This window comes from Cricetulus griseus, chromosome 2 (genome assembly GCF_003668045.3).
Source record: "Cricetulus griseus strain 17A/GY chromosome 2, alternate assembly CriGri-PICRH-1.0, whole genome shotgun sequence".
In the NCBI taxonomy this organism is placed as follows: domain Eukaryota; kingdom Metazoa; phylum Chordata; class Mammalia; order Rodentia; family Cricetidae; genus Cricetulus; species Cricetulus griseus.
In genome coordinates this window covers 373121491-373138621 of record NC_048595.1, presented here as the reverse complement: position 1 = coordinate 373138621, position 17131 = coordinate 373121491, and the positions used below count along the sequence as shown (strand labels likewise).

The 17131-nt window shown below is 47.2% G+C and overlaps 1 protein-coding gene across 6 annotated transcripts in view; it reads left to right on the top strand.

Annotated features, from left to right (window-relative positions):
* Window positions 1-17131, top strand: part of Zc3h3 (zinc finger CCCH-type containing 3) — a 97755-nt gene that overhangs the window by 4701 nt on the left and 75923 nt on the right. For 4 of the 6 annotated variants that reach the window (XM_027403849.2, XM_027403851.1, XM_027403850.2 and 1 more), the window contains 3 exons: window positions 6760-6942; window positions 8257-9562; window positions 11119-11339. In XM_027403849.2, coding sequence (XP_027259650.1) covers window positions 6855-6942; window positions 8257-9562; window positions 11119-11339 — 1615 coding nt within the window. In that variant the 5' untranslated portion in view covers window positions 6760-6854. Of the gene's footprint in view, window positions 1-4920; window positions 4984-6759; window positions 6943-8256; window positions 9563-11118; window positions 11340-17131 lie in introns of those variants that run through there. The other 2 variants (XM_027403847.2, XM_027403846.2) reach the window with 2 other exon arrangements.

Sequence of the window (17131 nt, the reverse complement as noted above, 5' to 3'; positions counted from 1 at the left end):
CTGATAGATTCAACCTCTCCATAAAGATTTTCTGTTTGAGAGTGGCTTCTCACCTTGATTCCTGAAGCCTCCATGTGAGCCAGCCTCCTGCCTAGACTCCCCAGCCTCAGTTTGTCCTTTGCATGCTGTCTCTATTGTGATCACAGAGGTCCTCAAAGTATCTGTCATTGCATGGAGGTGCCCTGGGAGCTCTGTGGGTGGGGCTCAGGCAATGGGTTGTCTTTGCCTGTGTGAGCAGATGCTTCATTAGAAGCACAATTGATGTAAATCTTCGGTACTGTAGCCATTTTACTTATAAGAAACATGTATTTGTGTGTGAGAGTACACACCCATGCTATGGCGTGTGCCTGGAGGTCAGAGGACATCTTTATGGAATCAGTTTTCTCCTTCCACCACGTAGATTCTAGGGGTTGAACTGAGGTTATCAGGCTTGATGGTAAGCACCTGGATGCACTGAGTCATCTTTCTGGCCCTTTAACATTTTCTTTCTTTCTTTTTTTTAAGATTTTATTTATTTATCATATATATATAACATTCTACTTCCATGTATATCTGCACACCAGAAGAGGGCACCAGATCTCATAACGGATGGTTGGTTGTGAGCCAACATGTGGTTGCTGGGAATTGAACTCAGGACCTCTGGAAGAGCAGTTGGTGCTCTTAACCTCTGAGCCATCTCTCCAGCCCCCTTTAAACATTTTCAAAAAAAATTTTTTTTTTTGGCTGAAGATATTTAATTGCTTTTGTTTTTGTTTTTGTTTTTTGTTTTTTGAGACAGGGTTTCTTTGTGGATTTGGAGGCTGTTCTGGAACTAGCTCTTGTAGATCAGGCTGGTCTTGAACTCACAGCCTCTACCTCCTGGGTGCTGGGACTAAAGGCATGTGCCACCACCACCCAGATATTTAATTGCTTTTGAGAAAAAAATGTTTACATTTAACTAGAACTTTCCCCACTCTCCATGCTTTTTATTGTTGTAGAAGTGAGTTCTAAAAAGAAATATCCTTTTATTTTACTTATTGTGCAGGTGGATGTGTAGGTGCCAGGAGCCATCACTGTTGTATGGGACCCCATGTAAAACATTGCCAGCATTTTTTGAGTAACCCATTATGCTGGGAGAATGGCTAACTTCAGTCCCAGTCTACCTCTCCCCTTCCCCAAACAAGCAGAACCTGGGCTAACAGGAATAGCTGACAGCAAACATTCCACAGTCAGGTTACTTAGCAACCCTTCCTCCTGTGACCTCTTCACCCTGCTAACAACCTGCTTTACTTGCACCTCTCTGCTTGCCCCCCTGTTATCCTGTCTACCTTCAAGGACCCATGTACCAGGCAAAGACCTCTCCCTGGCAAGACTCACATACCAGGCAAATGACCTCTCTCCTGACGAATCCCTGCCCCACCAAGGTTTTCCGTTTCACCTACTATATAAGGTCTCTGAGAAAAATAAAATGTTGCAGCTTGATCAGAAATCCTGTCTTGCTGTCCTTTCTTATGTTTCTTGTCCCTATTCATTCCAGGTCCTTTGAGGTTCAGGCCCATGTTGCAGCCCTGCTGGCTGGGGCATGTAAGAAGTAAATCTATGAGGTGAGCTAATTAATGGCTCATCAGAGTCATAGATCGGCAGGAAGCAATAAGCCCCCCTCTCCTCCCAGCTTCTGGCTGGTGCCCGCTTATCTCAGAACTCTGAGAGATGGAAAGTTGCAGGCAGTCTGCCATGTGACTGAGCCCACCACCAGAAAAGGAAGAAATCTCAAGCTACAGAATATTCATTAGAGAAGGCTTTGCATCCAGAGCCAATAGGATGGGGATTTGGGAAGAAGGCTATGCTAGAAGAGTGTGACTATTTTACCTATCTGGAGTATCAGCCTTTAAAAATCACTGTCTTGGGCAGCAGAGATGGTTCAGTAGTTAAGAGCACTAGCTGTTTTCCCAGAGGACTAGGGTTCAATTCCCAGAGCCCACATAGCATCTCATAATTGCCTGTAACTGTACTCCCAGAGGCTCCAACACTGTTCTGGCCTCCCTCAGTATCAGGCATGCATGTGGTGCAAATACATAAATGGAGGAAAAAACACTTATACACAAAAAACAACAAAAAAAAAAACCAAAAAACCCCACTTATACACACAAATAAAATTAGAAAAACCCAACAAGTAGACAACCCCCCCCCCCACTGTTATGCAACAAATCAGCTCGTCAGCCATTTTTGCCTTTTCTCTATCTATGCTGGCATCCTTTCTGTATAAAAACTTCTTCCCTTTAAATGATGAGAGTGAGGAACTTGTTTTCCACAATTTTTTGTTTGTCTGTTTTGGTGTTGTTGTTAAAAGGTCTTAATGTGTTTCTCAAACTGGCCTTGGAATACTTCCTGTCTCAGCCTCCTGAATACATGGGTTTTGGGCATACAACACTATACGAACCTGTTTGACAACTTAGATACTTCCTATTCTCTCTCTCTCTCTCCTCCTCTCTCCTCTCTCTCTCCAAGATCCAAGATCCTCCTGCCTGCATTTCTTGGGTTCTGAAATTAAAAGCCACCAAGCCCGGTGTTCTGCCAAGTTTTTGGTTAAATTGTAGCAAACTATATCTAATGGAATAAATGTTTTAGCTGCTTCCAAATGTATACAATTCTGAGATATCTCAGAATGTTGTGTAACTATCACCACTGTCTGCAAAACATTTTTATCCTTCTGAACAGAAACACTGTATCCTTTTAAGATATAATTTCTCCTCCTCTCCAACCCCCAGATCAGTAGCCTGTCTGATCTTTTTCTTCCTTTGTTTCTGAGAACCTCTTACTCTGTAGCTCATTAGCTTGGAATTCTCTATGTAGAATATACTGGCCCAGAACTCACAGGTCCACTTGCTTCTGCCTGCAGAGTGTTGTATTAAAGGCAAGTCCTACTTGCCTTACTTTTCTACTGTTATGATAAAATACTATGGTCAAGGTTGAAGGATAGGTGTAAGCTCAGGACCCCCAAGACCAGTTTTCAACACAAAGGAGATTTATTTACTCCAGAGGGACAAAGGTCAGGGAATAAGAGACAAGGACAGGAGATAGAGGATAAGGGAGAAGGGGACAAAGGGATGCCTCTAGATAGAGGAGATAGACATGGCTCATAGGCAAATGGTGGTTTATAAAGGTAAAACGGAAACCCTATGTTAGGATGAAGTATTTAATTTAAATTGGGCATGTTAATTAGGTGAGCCAAAGGGGGCTTCTGATACTTCAATACTTTGATAGCTAGACCTCCGTAGTCAGCTTTGGGAGGAGGAAATGACCAAATAAGGGAATAGGCCTTGGTGGCTAGCTTTAGAATGTAATCCAATGGTTTTTAACAAGGCAGAGGGAATGGGGAAGGGCAAGGCCTGCCAGAGCCATGTTTGCCATGTTCGGGCTGACTAGAGTCCCTTCAAAGGCAACTTACAATAGAACACATTTAGTTTGGCTTATGATTTCAGAGGGTAGCATCCATTATTGCAAAGGACAGAGAAGAGCTCATATCTCTATCTACAACCGCGAGGTTGAGTGAACACTGGGAATCCTGAGTCTTTTGAACCCTCCTCCAAGGCCACACCCCCTAATCCTTCCCTAACAGTTCTACCAACTAGGGACCAATTATTCAAATCTATGAGCCTATGACGGGCATTCTTATTCAAACCACCACACCTCTTGTCCTAGTTAGGGTTACTATTGCTGTGATGAAACACCATTACCAAAAGCACACTGGGAAGGGAAGGGTTTATTTGGCTCATACTTCCACATCACTGTTTATCATTGAAGGAAGTCAGGACAGGAACTCAAATTGGGCAGGAACTTTTGTAGAGACCATGGAGGAATGCTGCTTACTGGCTTGTTCCCTCTGGCTTGCTCAGCAGGCTCTCTTTCTATTTATTCTGTGTGTCTTTTACATCATGTATCCTGATACCATTCATTTCCCCATACTTTTGTGTCCACCCTTCACACCTGCACCCCCCCTCTAATATAACAAAATTTAAGCGAAAAAAGATAAAAAGAGAAAAGAGGAAAAACTTAAAAACCTCATCATGGAAGCTGCAGTGTGATACAGTGAGTTATGCCATGAACCCCTTTGTCCATTTGTCTTTACTCGCAAGTGTTCATTGCAGAGAGTCATTGGTCTGATTTGAGGCTTCAGGTTTCTACTACCCCATCGATGCTGGGCCCTCACTAGGGCTCCTGCTGGATATCCTACTGTTTGCCCTCAGCAGGATTTCTTATAGAACTCAAGGCCATCAGCCCAAGGATGATACCACCCACAATGGGCTGGGCCCTCCCTCCCATCAATCACTAATTAAGAAAATGCTCCACAGGTTTGCCTACAACCTGATCTTAAGGAAGCATTTTCTTAATTGCCATTCCCTCCTTTCAGATGATTTTAGCTTGTGTCAGGTTCAGGCTGACATCAAACTATCCAGCATACCATTATACCAGATTTAATCTATTTTCTCGGTTTTTGCCTGCTGTTTGGCTGGGAATGTGGTTTAATTGGTTGAACACTTGTCTAGCATACACAAAGCCCTGGGTTCAATCCCTAACACCCTATAAAACTTGGCTTGGTGGTACATGCCTATTAAATTGTTTGGGGAGTGGAGGCAGGACAATAAGAAGTTTAAGGTCATCCTCACCTACATAGTGAGTTGGAGAGCATTATAGGCTACATAAAGCCCTGTCACACAAAATATTTGTCTACTCTAGATATTTCATACAAGTGGGGTCATTTGTTTGCCCTTTTGTGACTGTTTCATATTACTTAACATAAATCTACATTATAACACATATTAAAAAACTTTCTTTTCCTCTTCCTTTTTGGCTTTAAAGATTTATTTATGTATTTATTATGTTCACAGTGTTCTGCCTGCATGTATGTCTGCAGGCCAGAAGAGGGCACTAGATTTCATTACAGGTGGTTGTGAGCCACCATGTGGTTGCTGGAAATTGAATTCAGGACCTCTGGAAAAGCAGGTAGGCAGTGCTCTTAACCACTGAGCCATCTCTCCAGCCCCCGCCCCCCTCCTCTTTTGACACACGGTCTCTCTATATAGCCCTGACTGTCCTGAAATTCATGATATAGACCAGGTTGGTTTTGAACTTTTCAAAAGACTGCATGCCTCTCCCTCCCAAGTGCTGAGATTAAAAGCATGTGCCACCATGGCCAGCTCTGCCTTCACTTCTTCCTTCCTCCTTCTCTTTTTCATCTTGAGACAGGGTCTCACTATGTAGCCCTGGCTGTCCTGGAACTTGCTCTGTTGACTAGGCTGAACTTTAATTCAGAGTTCAGGTTGCCTCTTCCTTCTGGGTACTGGAATGAAAGGTGTGTGCTGCCCGGCTATCTGCCTTCACTTTTTTGGTTGTTTTTGTTTTTTGAGACAGGGTTTCTCTGTGTAACAGTTCTGACTGTCCTGTAACTCACTTTGTAGATCAGGTTGGCCTCAAACTTACAGCGCTCTGACTGCCTCTGCCTCCCAAGTGCTCGGATTAAAGGTGTGAGCCACCACTACTCAGGCTGCCTTCATTTCTTAATACTGGGGCTAATAGGTGTGCACTACCAAACTCAGCTCTAGACTTCATTTTCTTTTTCAGGCTTAACAATGGACTGTGCAGATATAGCTCACTGGTAGTGTATTTTGCCAGACTCTTGGAGCCTTAACAACACAAACAAACAAACAAACAAAAACAAAAACAAAACCCCCCAAAAAACCCACTGCAAACCTGTGTGGCAGATGCCTTTAATTCCAGCACTTCTGAGGCAGAGGCAGGCAGATCTCTGAGAGTTCAAGGCCAGCCTGGTTTACATAGTGAGACCCTGTCTCAAAACAAAACGCTGAATATCTCACTTCTGTGTGAACAGTGACTTGTGTTACTTCCAGTTAGCTATTATGTTAGAATCTACATAATATGTTAGAATCTATATTTTATTTTTCAAAAAGTTTTTATTTATCTATTTTAAGTGTATGAGTGCTGTCTGCATGCTAGAAGAGGGCACCAGATGCTATTATAGATGGTTATGAGCTTGCTGTGGTAGCTGAGAATTGAACTCAGGACCTCTGGAGGAGCAGCTGATGTTCTTAACCACTGAGTGGACTCTCCAGCCCTTAGAGTCGGTATTTCTTACTCTTTGGTTATATATCTAGACGTGGAATTGCTTATTCACACGGCAACTCTAGTACTGAAACGCCTCCACTACTTTCTCGAGGTTGCAGCCTTTCCTACTACTAACCCCACTCAAGGATTTTCTCGTCTTAACATCTGTTGCCACCCGCAAAAGCAGCCTCCGATTCTTTTCTGCTGTTCTTGCGCTGCGGTAGCAAAGGCGTTAAAAAGGCACGCCTTTAATTACAGATCCGGAGGCAGAGGAAAGTGAATCTCTGAGTTCGAGGCCAGCCTAGTCTACACAGCGAGTACCCTAGCTATGTTTTCCCAGTCGGGAATACACAGTGAGACACTGTCTCAAAAAATAAAATAATAAAAGGGCTTCCTGGATCCAAGGGAACTATTACCCATCTCCTCCAAGTGTTTCATGGAACTCCCAACAGTGAGACACTGTCTCAAAAAATAAAATAATAAAAGGGCTTCCTGGATCCAAGGGAACTATTACCCATCTCCTCCAAGTGTTTCATGGAACTCCCAGCGGCTGAGTAAGGCGTAGGAATTGGTGCGGAAGCCAGATTGCCCCGCCGCCACTTCCGGGCGCTTCAGGATGATGGGGGCGTTTCTCGTTGTGCGCATGCGTTCTCGCAGGGTTACCCAGGAGACGGTGCAGCCCAACCTCAAATTCACGCCTAGTCGAGTCCAGCGTTCTTTCGGCCCCGCCCCGAGGAAACAGTCGCGCAGTGATGACGTCGCGGGGGCCTGGCTGGGCGTCGCGGACTCGGGAGATGGAGGAAAAGGAGCAACTGCGGCGGCAGATCCGCCTCCTGCAGGGTGAGGGGGGCCGCGGCCCGAGAGCGCGTCCACTTGTTTCTTCTGTTCAGTGCGGACCCTTTCAGAAGCGGGCGCTGTCGGTCGCGGTGTCCTGACGGTCGGCTTGGGTGGGGGTATGAGCGGCCGGGTCGGGTCGAGTCGGGTGCGGCCCGCGGGTGACAGACCCTCCAGGCTCCGGGGCGAGTGAGCGGGCCTCAGAGGGCGAGCAGGCGACAGACAGCAAGACGACCTCCCCGCGGGTGGTCGCGTTAGCCGGCCTCCATGCCCGTCCGGCCCGGAGCGTTTCTCTTCCACTGCCGTTGAGAGCTTTTCTCTCGGTTCAGGCATAGCCCCCTTGGATTCTTAAGGGTGGCTACCCAGGTGTCAGATTCCGCAGCTTAAAATTTTTAGACCAATGTTGGTCGTTATTAAGTTTTAAGATGGTTTCCAGGATCCCGCCCCCCCGCAAAAAAACAAAACAAAACAAAAAAAAACAAAAGAAAACAACAACAGCCCGCCTCCCCAAACCACTTGGGGGCTTCCCCTTTGGGACTACTTCTTGGGTTTCCCTCACGTCAGACCAGAGGTGCCTCCCAGTCTGGGTGTGGCCGTCCTGTGAGGGTTGAGGTAGACCCTCTGTGTGGGGGCTGTTGTGAACCGGCCTGCGTTCCTTCTCTCCTTCTTCAGGGCTCCATGAGTCATTTCAATGGAAAATCCTTGTGGTGGTGGTATAGGCCTTTTCTGTGGGAGATACTGTTGTTAGCTGGTGGGTCGTCAGAGGCTGCATTGTGGGTTTTTTTTTTTTTTTTTTTTTCTGTTGTCTGTCAAGCACTGGGTTACAGAATCGGCAGTTCTGAGGCGATTACTAAGATGAAATCTGGCATCTTTTCCATAAGTGGGCAAACTAGAGGGCCTCCGTGGATTGCTTGTCCTGTTCTTATCCAGGCACTACAGGTGTCTGGTGGTTTCCGGGGCCTGATTTTTTTTTTTTTTTTAATATGGAGTGGCAATTGCCCTCAAAATATTGTGGATCTAGGAGACCAAAGAATAGAAACAGTTAGACTTCAAAAGCTGCATTTTCAGGGTAAACAGGCAAAGCAAGAATGCAGTGGTAATGGTGGGGAATTGCTCATGGGATTGACAAGCCTAGAGATCTGGGCTGAACTTTCTATGGTTCCCAGTCACTTAGGGCTGCTCTCAAGTCAGTAAGGGGCTCAGGAAGGAGAATGGGCCTGGGGTATTAGGTAGGGTATTAGTCTTGATTGTTTCTGTTTTTATTGTAGGAGGTTTTTATTCATACCTCCTAGATAACAGCCTGTGATTCTGACTTCTCAGGTCTAATTGATGACTATAAAACCCTGCATGGCAATGGCCCTGCCCTGGGCACTTCAGCTACTCGGTGGCAGCCATCCACTTACCAAGGTGGCAGGACCTTTGGTGCCCGCTACTCTCGTCCAAATCGGAGGGGCTTCTCCTCGCACCATGGCCCTTTATGGCGCAAGAAATACTCCCTTGTGAATCAGCCTCTGGAATCTTCTGACCCAGCCAGTGACCATGCTTTGCAGGCATCCCTCAGGTCTGGGGACAGCCACCATCCTGACCCTCAGCAGTATGTACTGGAGAGACAGGTTCAGCTCAGTCCAGATCAGAATATGGTTATTAAAATCAAGCCACCATCAAAGACTGGCTCCACCAGTGCTTCAGGGATCCAGCGGGGCTCCTTGGAGGATGAGTCCTCCTGGAATGACCAAAGACCCCAGGGAAGTGAGGTTGAACTCCCTGGTGGACAACCACAGCCTGCAAGGCCAGGAAGAACCAAGGTGGGTTACAGTGTGGATGATCCCCTTCTGGTCTGCCAGAAGGAACCTGGCAAGCCTCGGGTGGTGAAGTCTGTGGGCAGGGTTAGTGACAACCCCTCTGAGCATCGTCGGACAGTCAGTGAAAGTGAAATTGCCGTCAAGGCTCACTTCCCATCCTCCATCATGCCCCAACGTACTGGTATGGCACTGGGCCGGAAAGTAGGCCCTCATTCTGCCAGCTATGCTGAACAGCTCATTGGAGACCATAGAGCATATACTGGCCATGCAGACCAGCCAGCTTCCTTGGGTTCGGTGGTGGCTCCAGTCAGACCAGCAACAGGAACCAGGCAGGTCAGGGAGGGCTCACTGTTAGTATCTTGTCGAACGAATAAGTTTCGGAAAAACAACTACAAATGGGTGGCTGCCTCAGAAAAGAGTCCACGGGTCACTCGAAGGGCTCTCAGCCCCAGAACAACTATGGAGAGTGTGAACAAGGCCGCTTTTGGCACAGTTGGAAAGACAGAGAAGCCACAGCCTAAAGTTGACCCAGAGGCCAGGCCCGAGAAACAGGCTACATCATTCAAGCTTGGACCCTCTCCCAGCAAGTACAAGTGGAAGGCTTCTAGCCCCTCTGCGTCCTCCTCTTCCTCTTTCCGTTGGCAGTCAGAAGCTGGCAGCAAGGACCATACTTCTCAGCTCTCTCCAGTCCCATCTCGATCCCCCTCAGGGGACAGACCAGCAGTGGGATCCAGCAATTTGAAGCCCCTCTTTGGAGAACCACCACTCTCAACTTACAAAGTGAAGAGCCGTACCAAGATTATCCGGAGGAGGGGTAGTACCAGGTGTGCATCTTTCCATCTTGCAATATCCTGTTTAGGAGGGTGGGGTAAGACTCATTAAGGCTTTTTGGCTCCTGAATTAGGGAATTTGGAGCTATTGTATTACCTTAGCTTATGTTCCCTTCTTGGTTCCCAGGTTGGGGAAAAAGAAGGTCCATGTTGGGTCTATTCAGCACCATGGATGTGTGGCCTAAGCTGGGAGCTTTGTATGTGATTTTGGGTCATACTTCTAGTAGGACTGAGGCTGGTAGTGTTGTCATGCAAAGGTGTGGTCAGGTAAAGCTTGAGTGATTCAGGGTCTTTGCATAGGGGCCTCAGCAGGGATGGGGAGGCGAGAGCTCTGGCACTGGTAATGCTGGCAGACCTTTCTTCACTTGGTGAGAAACTAGGAGGTCATTTCAGTTGGTTTCCCTTCTGGTGGGGAGCTGGGTTCAAAAACAGACTGTCATGCCAGGTTAGGTAATAGGGAGCAGCTTCCCAGGTCTGGTGTAAGCAGTGTGTAAATGCTGCATGGATGTTCTGGCCAGAGCAGTGGGTTATGTGTGTGAACTGGGTGCTGGTGGACTAGGGTGCTGGGCTCTGCCAGGTCTGCCTGGACTTTCCTGTTTTTATTTGAGGGTTTTAGGCTCCAGGAAGTCAGGCTTTGTGGGGCAGTGTGTCCTGGCCCAGACAGAAGGATGCACCATTTGTGTTATATTGGGTGACAGCGGAAGGGGCTGGAGTACTTCCCCATGCTCTCCCTGCTTTGGACTCTCTGGCTACTTTCAAAGAATACTGAGATGTTGGGTGGCCATCATTTCAGAAGAAGCAGATTGATTTTATATCCTAGCTGGTGGTGGCTAAGTGACCAGGCTGAACTGCTGCTTCATGAGTGCATGTTACTTCTGAGATCACTGCCCTTGAATGACTGTGGGAGACTGAAGATGGCATCATAGCCCAGAGTATGTGGTCAGGGGTCAAAAACTTCAAATCAGCTGCTGATGGCAATAATGTTGTCTGCTTGCTTATCAGGCAGAGGGCCTGCCTATGCCATCAGACAGTGTTCTTCTGAAAGACACTTCCTTTTTCTTGCCATGAATGCCCCTAAGGAAGTTCTTCCTGCTGTTTCAGTTTGGTCTTTGACTCTGTATAAGCTCACTCCTTCTGCCTTTGTGATCCAGACATGCTGTTTGTAGTTATCTGACTCTGAGTTCCATCCTCATAGTGCCTAAAGGATAGATTTGTTTTTATGCTGATACCTCTCTCTGTTGTGAGGACCTTGGAAGGGGAGTTTTGGAGCAGACTTGAAGATGTGCTAGTGAGTTGGCATGCAGGCCTGAGTGCAGCTCCTTTTCAGGAATGCAGTCCTCCATCAGTTTTCCCTTAGTCTCCTGTAGGGCCTCATCTGGCTTGGAGAAGGGCTGGGGCCCCGGGCCAGGACGGGTGCTGAAACCACTCTGGTCTGCTTTACTTGGAGAGTATGGCAACATGTGCTGTCTCCAGATGAGGGAGGTGCTTAGGCAGATCTACCCAGTGAGCCTGTTGGTAGTTTTTTTTTTGTGTGTGTTTTATCTCCATAGCCTTCCAACGGACAAGAAGAGTAGTCCCACAACTACCACCACCAACAAAAACCATCTTACTCAGCGACGGAGACAGGCCCTCCGGGGGAAGACTAGCCCCGTTCTGAGGAAGACTCCCCACAAGGGTCTGATGCAGGTCACCAGGCATCGGCTGTCCTGCATGCCATCCAGCCGGGCCCACCTCTCCACCAAGGAAGGTACGACAGAGAGGAGGACTTTAGGTACTGGCTGAGGATGGGCTGAACTCTACTACAGTGGTTGGGAACCATGTGAGGAGGGTGGGACTCAAGAGAAAGGCTAGAGAGAGGGTGGGCTGGACATGGCTGGGCTCCCCTTGGGCCATTGAGAAGGATACGTTGAAGAGACATACAGCTTTGGGTGGAGAAGATGAAAAGTCTACTAGTATTGCTTGGGTATGAGGAAGCACTGTGAGATCCTTATGGGAATCCTCTAGGTTGCTTGTGTCTATGGGGTAGAGTGGTTTATAAACTGGGGACAACAAAGGTTGTCTTCAGGTGGTAGGGGCTGACACAGTGTCCCCCAGCCCCGCAGGTGGGCAGGGAAGGGTGAGGGGTAAGGAGTCTTGAGTTGAGTGGCTCCACCTGTGGTGCCTTGGATGTGTTAGGGGGCTACTGAAACTGTTGCTGCTGCCTCCACTAGGGGTGGGGGAGTGGATAGCCTCATAATTATGCACAGATATGATGACTGCATAATGCCCCTGGTATTCCTGTTGCAGGAAGGATTGTGGGGAGTCTTTCTATCCATTCATTCACCTGCTTACCCACCAAGCATGTGATGGACACTTGGGGCCAAGAATTGTTATGCTTGTTCCTGGGCCACATTCCACTGGAGACAGATGACTGCTTGAGCCCTTGTAGGCAGCCTGGAGAGTTGGTTTTGGGTAGTAAAGGTGTCCCAAGAACAAGAAAGTAGAAGAGTAGTTACGGGCAGCAGGGAGGGTGTAAACACTAGGCAGGCATTGGGAGTGCTTCTTTTTGTTTTTTTTTTTTTTGTTTTTTTTTTTTGTTTTTGGAGACAGGGTTTCTCTGTATTGCTTTGGAGGCTGTCCTGGATCTCGCTCTGTAGGCCAGGCTGGCTTTGAACTCACAGAGATCTGCCTGCCTCTGCCTCCCGAGTGCTGGTATTAAAGGCGTGCGCCACCAACGCCCAGCTGGGAGTGCTTCTTGAGGAGACTTACAGTGAGGAGAGGAAATATCTCTCAGCTAAGAATGTGAAAGCAGTGGCGGAAGACAGAGCAGGAGGAAGGCCATACAGTCAATATTGCTCTACAGGGTTGGAAAAGGGGATGACCCTAGTGGAAAGCACACTAGATCATGAGGGAGGGTCTTTTATGCCACAGTAAGGAAAAGGAATAGGTTCTGATTGTGATGTTAAGGAGGGGATAAATGAGGGAGCCAGGAGACAGCTTGTGTTGTTGCTCTCAGGAACATCGGGTGGTGGGATTGGGCTAGTGGGTTGGAGTAGACAGTGAGTCAGGATGGCTAATACGCAAGGCCTTGCATGTGAGATTAAGGGAGGGCCATCATCTCAGCAGAAGGCTATGGAAATGAGATGCTGAGCCTGTGGTTGGTATGGCACTCAGGTAGCAGTCCCAGAGACAACCACTACAGGACTCCAGATAGACGGAGGCCACGAGGGTAGGCTCTCTACAGGAGGTAGGCCTGGCCAGGATTTTGGTCAAGGAGATGAGAGTGACAATAGTAATTTCTCTAGGCTGGAGCCTGGATGTATTTGGCTTGCTCCAGGAACTCGCTTGTGGTTTCCTTAGCTCCCTCCTGCAAGGCTTACTGTCTGCCTCTTTTCCTTGTTTGTCCAGGAACCACAGTCTGAATGATGTTCAAGGCTTTAGAGGGCCAGTCTAATTTCCTGGGTTGGGGTCTTGCCACATTGCTGAGTGGAGCTTTCCTAACTCCAAGTGGGTACAGCCCCCAAGCTCATGTGGTTGTTAGAGGCCAGGGACTCCTAGTACATGGGTCAGTGGATAAGGGCTGCCCCTTTTTCTAGTGCTTGGGTCTTTTCTTTCTGCTTCCCTCCAAGAAAATGCTTAGCTCTAGGTCCAGATCTCCTCTTCATGTCAGTACCCTGGTGTGTAGGGAGGGACCTAACTGCTCAGTAGACTTTGGGTGCCCAGGAGTACTTCTGGCCTACCCCTTCTCCAGCCAGCAGAGGGCGAACTTACCCCTCTTATCCCTCCATCCACCTTTTTCTGGTAATTGATTGCCTAATTTCCTCTTTATGTGAAAGAAAGCAGATATCAAGTAATTTGCAGCAATAACCTGCTAATGCTGGGCCAGTATCGAAACTCCCCTGTTCATTTCAAGTGGCAGATAAAACACTAATACATAATTATCCTTGCAAATTGGATTGTTTTAAATAACCAAAAGGCTACAGCCAGAAGAAAGCGATCCCATCTCCCTCGAGTTACTCTTGCAGCGTAATTGCCGCGTTCAATCAATTTCCCTGGCGTTAGAAATTCCATCACAATCAACATTAAGCTTTATTCATTGTGATGGCTAAGAGCCGGGCCATTTCTCCTCTTTTTCTTAACTGGCAAAATTAATCAGGGAAAAGATTTTAAACATTTACCCGTGCGAAAGAGGTCATCGCTGCCACTATATTGCTCAGCAGATAAGGGGGCTAATAAAAAGAAAATTGAATTACTAATGATCACCAGGAACTGAGTATATAAAACCTGGCAAGTGCCAGTTCAGGAGAAGGAGAATCAATTTTCTTGGGACAAGGTGTGCTCATTTTTTATTTTGGCGCGTATTATCAGCAATTTAATTTGAGAGCGCATAAACAGGAGGAAACAGTTAGGGAATAATGAGCCTGGAGGTGTAAAGTGCCGCAGGATATATGCTGTACACAATTTATTTGGCACAACAGATAATCACTTTAATTGAATTCAAAACTGCATTGTTCAGCAGCAGCCATGGGGCTGCTCATGCCTGGGGACTGAGAATGTCAAGAAGGTTCCAGTCTGATGTGATGTCTCCCTTGTGGTCAGCCTTTGGCTGTGGGTGGGGTGAGAACCCCCAGAGAGAGCCCTGAAGGAGCCAGGGAGGCATGTATGCTTTGTCTGCCTCCATGGACAGATGCTAGAAAAGGCATTTGAGGAGGGATGTGGCCATTGGTAGTTACTGTGTGATGCTTTGCCTTTGGTCATTCTGGCATATAGGACCTGGGATTCTTGGAGTGAGCTCCCAGGCTTACTCCTAGGCCTAGTATGTGGCTTGGCTTCCTGAGCTGTGTGCATAGGGTGTTGTTTAATCTGACATACCAGCCAACTTTTTCACCTGCTGCCCTAAGCTAGTTTGCTTCTTAGTATCAGTAAGTTGTGGGCTTCTAACCAATAGCCTCTTGGAAGCACTGCCTAGAAAGAACCATTGTGGATAGACAGAGGTGCTTATAACTATGTTTTACAATTTTGGTCTTGGGACTTAGTAGTGAAGTGCATTTACTGCTCTTGCAGAGGACCCAAGTTAAGTTCACAACTGCTTATAACTTTATCTCCAGGGGACCTGTCACCCTCTTTTGAACTCTGTGCATAGCTGCATTCATGTGTGCATACCAACACATGGACACACATATAAAAATCATTTAAAATAATATTTTAAAAAACAGGGCTGGAACAATGGCTTAGTAGTTAAGAGCATATACTTCTATTCTAGATTAACCCAGTTTGATTCCCAGCACCCATGTGTGCATGTATGTGCACACACACACCACACACACACACACACACACACACACACACACACACACACACACACAAAAATAAAATGAACCAGGTGGTGGTGGTGCATGCCTTTAATCCCAGCACTCTGGAGGCAGAGACACTTGGATCTCTAAGTTTAAGGGCAGCCTGGTCTAGAGAGCTAGTTCTAGGACAGCCATGGCTACACAGAAAACCTGTCTCCAAAAACAAAAACAAAAACCAGCAAAAAATCCTTTTAAACAAACAAACCTTGGCCTGAAAATAGAGCCTTCTTAGGTAAAGGGTTAATCTGGTAGGTTCTGGTCTGGGGCTTACTAGAGGGCTGGATAATAAGGAGTAGGTGAATTTTCACTGTGATATCATGCAGATGGTGGGCTGACCTGAGACCCACCAGCCTCCTAGGCTTTTATACGAGTCTCCTGGGCATAGTTACCTGCTTCTTTGGCATGTGGCAGGAACCATCACTCAGTGTACTGTAGTATCACTGTGGTATGAAGGAACCACTGTTAATGTTTATAGGTAAGAAGCAGAGTGACCACTCATTTGGAGTTACCAGCAGAAGGATAGGTTAGGGTCTTGGCCTCTTTTCTGGTCTCTTGTCCTGCCTGGGGTGAGAATCTGCTGGGATGGATGCTCATTCCCAGATTCAAAGGGTTTTAAGGAAGTGCTCAGGGAGTCCTCCCAGTGTAAGCAGTATTAGCCTCTTTGCAGCCCAGTCCCTACTCTGTCCAATATTCACTACAAACTGGGTTGCTCTTTTACCATCCTCATCAGCCTAGAGCTGGCACCTGTGGAGGGTTGGGAACCCCTCAGATGTTCCGTGTTCTCTAGCCACCCTGAAGACAGCCTCCTCAGAGCTCTGACAAATCTTTCTCAGTTTCTGGGTGAGGCCTGCCTTTATACTGTCATAGGAGAACTTCTCCATGGTCCCTTCTGGCTGTATAGACAAATGTGCTCAAGCCTAATGCTGACCTGCTTGATCTCCTGTGCCTTTAGGACCTGCCCATCAGCTTCCTTCTTTGACCCCTTAAAGCACCTTGTGTCCCCTGCTCCTGGCAGAGTTCCCACGCAGGCATTTCTGATATATAGGGGTCCTTTCAGAATCTACACCCCCGTAGTCATAGCTTTACACTTAGTTTGTCCACTGACCTGTGGTACTGGGGATTAAACTCAGGGCCATGAACATACCCAAGCAAATGCTCTGCTACTGAGTTCCATCTTCAGGTCTCTTTTTGCTTTTTATTTTGAGAGAGTGTGTTACTAAGTTTTCCAGGTTGGCCTTGGACTCATGCTGTAACCCAGAGAGGCCCTGAATGGTGCTCTGCTTCAGCCTGCTGAGTAGCTTGGCTCAGTTACCCTTCTTGCTTCACCTATTTATTTTTAAAGCCTAGGCTATATATGTGGCCTAGGCAAAATCTGTAGTTAAGGATGTTCTTGAACCTTCTGCCTCTGCCTCCCTGTTCTGGGATTATAAGCATGAGCCACCATCCTGGCTTTCACTTCTCCTCCTTGGCCAGAGTACTGCAGAGCTCTTGCCTCTGATTAGGCCTCCTTTTTCCTTGGCTTGGTTTGGTCTTTTAAAAGCCCTGCTCCATGGAAGGCCTCACCCTCCCTGGGGGAGTAGAAAGGGGTTGGGTTACGGGGTCGATGCAGGGCAGGGGAGGAGGGGAGGGAGAGGAACTGGGATTGACATGTAAAAGAAACTTGTTTCTAATTTAAATAAAGACAAAAAAAATAAAATAAAAAATAAAAGCCCTGCCCCTTTTTGAAGGCCTCACTCCTTGGCCAGGACCTGTTCATTCATGGGTCAGATTCCACCCCTCCCTAGCCAAACCCCATCTACTCTGGCAAGACACTAGACTTTGCCTCTTCAATAGGTCTTGCCTCTGAAGGCCTCACCTATCTCTAGCCTGACTTGTCTTTTCTGTGAGTAAGCCATATCTCAACATTCTGCATCTGCCTACTTCATGAAGTGTGATCTTCTTCCCTCAGATATTCAGGGCCCCCATCTTCATTCAGGCAACTGCTAAGTGCCCAAGGTCAACTTCCAAGCCTATCTGCCTTAAAATTACCATGGCATTCCCAATTCTAGCTTTTCTGCCTGATGTGAATTTCTGTGTTTATTGTCTGTGTTGCCTTACTAGAAAGGTCCTGCATGAGGGTTTTGTCCTACTCTTGCCACATAGATGTGAGTCTCTTGGTGCAGGGCAAGAGTGGGTTGACTTATTTCATTGCAGAAACCGTAGGAAGTACTGTTTGGGACAGGGTTCTCTT